The sequence below is a fragment of the Melanaphis sacchari genome, unplaced genomic scaffold (genome assembly GCF_002803265.2).
Source record: "Melanaphis sacchari strain LSU unplaced genomic scaffold, SCAv2.0 Contig681_pilon_pilon, whole genome shotgun sequence".
Lineage (NCBI taxonomy): Eukaryota > Metazoa > Arthropoda > Insecta > Hemiptera > Aphididae > Melanaphis > Melanaphis sacchari.
The window spans coordinates 1-5,193 of NW_020271486.1; the positions used below are offsets into that span (position 1 = coordinate 1).

The following is a 5,193-nucleotide window of genomic DNA, read 5'->3' on the forward strand; positions in this document are numbered from 1 at the left end:
CATTTTATTAACTGCACAGGGCGGCAAAATACTTAGCGCCGGCCCTGGTTTATGCCATACGTAAATGGTTTAGACGTAATTCTTAAAACCCCCTAATACAAACCACTGCGACTGCTTACGGCCGTTCAAGGAATGTTATGACCACTCACGGCACGGCACGGCCACTCACGGCATGGCACGGCCACTCATGGCATGGCACGGCCACTCATGGCATGGCAATTACACACACACCAGCTCGATATGGATTCAGTTTAATATTAATTTACGTATTATTTACTATTATACATACAATATATATTATATTTATATTTTATTTAAATAAACGCAATTATAATACAACAATGGAAATATTTTTATTTTATTTTTAAATTATTTACACATTTATAGACAGAAAATAATATAATATCACGCGCGTAGCGTGTAATGGCCGTACGCGCGCGTACGGATTCGATCTTCGTCAACAACACGTTTATCGTCAAAACGATTAAGGGTCATTTTCATGGTCTTAATCGTTTTGACGCGGTGCTCGAACGATCGGATCGAAACGTTTTCCCTATACGGTGTGTACGGTGTATACATGGGAAGTGGTGTCGGGGTGAATTTCACGCCGGCAATGGCGGCGGCGCTAGCTGCCGCGGCATTCCCGTGTAACGTGTCGACGACCGATCGGGCCATCAGACGCGCACGCCGTCTCATCTCCACGTCCTTCCACTCATCGTCGTCGCCAAAGTCACCGTCGTCGAAATCGTCGTCGTCGTCCGTGCCGAGCTCCTCGCTCTCGTCACCATCACCAGCGCCGTCGACCTCGAACAGACAGCGCTTGTGGTCCTCGAACGTCATGTGATTTCGGACCACATGTCCTCGAATCCCCTTGGCAACAAGTTTTTCGTCCCCCTCAATTTTATACGCGTAAGATTTAGCCCGGAGTGCAATAAACTCGTACATAGTACGGCCCGCCGTCTCGTCCTTGAACAATCCGGGGGTCTTCTTACGCGTACCGACGAAGCACGGGTGAGTGACGGGGAGATTCGAGGTGTCCATACGTTCGAGGAGCGCGGGGTTGTCCACCAGGTCCTTGTAGAAATCGTCGGTGTCCACTCGATACACCAGGGAATCTGTTAAAAAATCATTATGTATGTTTCATATAAGAGTGCAAATAATAATTTATTATTTCACAAATACCTGTATCCATGTACATCAGTCTAATCGAATCGTTGTAATGCCGCCGCATCACGTTGTAATGATAGTCGTACATTAACTCCTTGCTTATTTCCAGGACGGCGAACCCTACGTAAATAGGCTTGGAGAAATGTACGTCACTCTTTTGCAATGATACGGCGGCCAGAGTCTCGGTGTACGTGGTCACGTGTTTGAACGTGGGCTTGTTAATAAGTTTCCGCATTCGACGAGGACACGAAACCAATTCCATAGCGATACGGTTCCGAACGCATTCCATAGTTTTCCCTGTAAATTTGAATAACAAAAACATTACATAGTCTGATTAATGACGAGCTGTCTGATATATTTACCAAACACCGCGTTATTGAGTAGTTTGAAGAAATCACGTTCAAACGCGTTGCCAGCCTTCTTCCTCATACTCGTATTTAAATTTATGTATTCAGCAAGCCACGCCGACTGTCGGAATTCCAACACCCTGTGAACCTATTATCAAGGTTAATTTCACGTAATTTAATTTCATGTATTATATATTACTTTTTCCACTACCAGTCCATTAGCAATGGCTTGCTTTAAATTTCTATAGTGAACTATATACCGCTCTTTCCGCTCCAACGTAGCCATTAACTTGTTTACTTTTGAGCCCGGTGGTACGGCATTCCGTGGTAGGAAGGGGAGATCGTTGTGCACGTCATGCAGGTTATCGGGATAAGCGATATCGACCTCGTAGATACGTCCAACGTCGGATTTGTCAGTCATACCGTTCAACAGCTCTAGAGAGCGATTCAAATCCCCATCGTACCACTTGAACCCCCCGTAGGGCATGTACTCTCCCATGGCGTACCCGTACAAGTTGTTGCCTGCAAGAATAGGTTTAAAGTTAGTAATATAATTAATAATTGTATAAGCGTCGTATATATTTACAATCTTGGTAGACGAGCCACGACGATGGCTTCTCAGAATCATACCCAGGCGTTTTAGGGTTGTTGGCTCGACAGTACCGTTCACTGGCCTGGACCAACCCCCCTCTGATCCCCTGTTCCACGAAAAGTATCATATCGTAATCGGTGAGTAACTCCAGTGAGACGTCCGTATACCTCAACATGGCGTCGAACGTGAACCCCGGCGCCGTATAATAATACACGGGATCGAGGTTGTACGTCGACATGCAGAGGTCACGGAAGTTCTCCATCACGTCGGCCAGAAGGAGAACGTCCACCTTCAGGTACAAGTCACTGTAGTCACCGAGGGTCGCGCAGTTGAAATGTTGCCACACCTCCGTCGCGTGCACGTAGTCCTCATCACTTACATGCTTCTCGGTCAATATACTGTAAAACTCGCGTTTCGGCGGCAGGGCGGTCTCCTCGAGCGCCGGTTGTCGTTTGCGCATCACTATTGTTATTTTTGACCTTTTTTGTAAGACAGTTGCGCATCGCTTATTTTTGGGTTATACATCGTTTGCGCATCGATCGTTTAAAAGGTCGTACATCATTTGCGCATCAATATTATTTAACAATAGAACTGAAAAAAAAGGTGTATACCCGCGGCCGTATATCATTTGCGCATCGTCTGTTTACCTGTGCGAAAATATCTAACTTATTTTCAAATATTGTATAGGTATTTTTGTTTTAAAATATATATAATATAAATATAATTATACGATATAGCATGAGATTAACAACTAAAGTGTACGGGTTTCCATTTTATTATCCATTTTTATCGCATAAGTATATCAAGTTCCGGCAGCGTCGTCGATGCCTCAAAAAAAAAAAAAAAAAAAGATAGTAGATTACTGGATAGTAACACTCGTTAGACGCTGTCGAGACGTACGCGTGACACACGAGACGTAAACGGTTCGGTAATCGGTACATTATAATATTATACAATATTTTTTTGACTTTTGAGTACATGTAAAAATGAATCAATTAAAATTCGTTAATTCAAATCGTGGAAAAGCTGCAGCCATTTTCCAAAAGTATTTTTATACAGAAAGGAAAATTCTGAAAAATGGTGAGATTATATTTATGTGTCCAAAAAAAGATTGCTATGCCTCAATAAAAATTGATGAACACCGAAGTACGGTGTTAGAAATACGCGGAGAACACACACGCCATCTCCAATTGACGGATTCGGAGATAGAAAAACACGAAGTAAGTCAAAATAAGAATTATAAATTAATCAGAAATTGGAAATAACATATTCATAATAATATATAGTATACATGAAATGTTGTTAAAATAATCTAATTTATATATTTATTTATATAATTAATTAATTTTTTTCAGATTAAAAACACCGTAAAGAGGAAAGCTACTGAAGAAATATCAACAAGACCTAACAAAATTATACGGAAAGCAATATCCGAAGCAGATCATGTGACGCTTAATGATATTTCCAACTACAGACAACATATATATAGAAAACGAAGGAAGGTTTTACCAGTATTGCCGAAATCATATGATGAAGCTATTTCGCAATTAATTTCTCAGGAAACTATTTTAACTTTTAAAAAAGAACAATTTCTTTATATCAATGATAATAAAGTTGTATCTTTAACTTGTAAAACCAATTTAAAAACTTTATGTGACAATTCAGAACTCATTCTAGCAGACGGAACCTTCAGATATTGTCCAAGATATTTTTATCAAATGTACACGATCCATATTTATAAAAACGGGCTATACTTACCCTTAGCTTATTATTTTTTAACCGGAAAAACAACAAACGATTATATTGAAATATGGCAATCTTTAATCAATTTATGTAATTCGAATAACTTAGTATTCGAACCAAAATCCATCAGAGTGGATTTCGAAAAGAGTGCACGTTTAGCAATTCAGCACTGTTTTCCACTATGTGATATATATGGTTGCCGATTCCATCTAGGACAGGCTTGGTATAGAAAGCTTAATCAAGTTTTCCCAGCTCTAAGAAATGAATATAAAGCTAATACTGAAGTCGGAAAATGGATTAAATATTTCTTTGGTCTATCTTTTATTTCCCCTGAAGAAGTTTCTGATCAGTTTTGTGAGTTGATCGAAATCGCTCCAAATAGTGACGTATTACATTTTAGTGATTACATATATGACAATTATATTCAAGAAAATTGTTTATTTCCACCAGAGATGTGGGCAGAAATTCCATCAACTTTACCTAAAACTACCAATGGACCTGAGGCATTTCATTCGCATTATAATATGCACAATTTTACAGTACTCATCCTTCAATTTGGAAAGTATGACATTTTTATAAATTATTAATTTAATAAATTATTATATTTTGTTTTATATACTTAGGTAATAGAAACGTTGAAGGAAATACAGACAGAGACGTATGTTAAAATTAAAGATATTTCTGGTGGTATCAATCATTTACAACGGGCTCCTGAACGTCAAAAACTTGAATATATTCAAAAACATTGGCTTAAGTATACTACCGGTGAAATAAGCAGGTTTCATTTTGTAAGAATAATGGGACATTACAATATACCAAGTATTTATTTATAATATTATTATTCAACTGAGTTTTTCAACAATTTATTTATTTTATTTTTTAATTTAATTGAATAAAATTTATTTTTAAATAATTTTTTCTCAAACTATATGTATATTTGTATTATAATTTATGAAATTGTAATGCTTATTGAATAAAAACTTGTGCCTATATATATTAAAATTTATCATTATCTATATAATATTAAATGTGTGTAGGTACATTTGTATACCCTTCTATTGTTTAGAATTTTGATGCGCATATGATGTACGATAATTTGGTGCAGGTAAACAGACGATGCGCAAACGATAATTTTCCGCCGATGCGCAAACGATGTACGATATTTTCGCTCAGGTAAACAGACGATGCGCAAATGATATACGGCCTCCTCGAGTCTCGACCATTTGTCGGTATACTCGTACGGAAACACACCCTTTCGCGTGACGAGTGACATGTCGGTGGGTTGGAACACCTTGGCGGTCTCCCGGAACTTCTCAAAATCGCCGGGCTTCGTGAGGAGGTTCC

General features: G+C 38.7%; 1 protein-coding gene across 1 annotated transcript; it reads right to left on the reverse strand.

Annotated features, from left to right (window-relative positions):
- Positions 1-377: 377 nt before the first annotated feature.
- LOC112600746 lies at positions 378-5,161 on the reverse strand. Its single transcript, XM_025348051.1, has 6 exons — positions 5,054-5,161; positions 2,101-2,536; positions 1,714-2,036; positions 1,530-1,662; positions 1,183-1,464; positions 378-1,115 (listed from the first exon to the last, which is right to left on the reverse strand). The coding sequence occupies exons 1-6, from the start codon at positions 5,120-5,122 to the stop codon at positions 406-408; spliced, it is 1,953 nt and encodes a 650-aa protein (XP_025203836.1). The 5' UTR covers positions 5,123-5,161; the 3' UTR covers positions 378-405.
- Between the last annotated feature and the right edge of the window lie 32 nt (positions 5,162-5,193).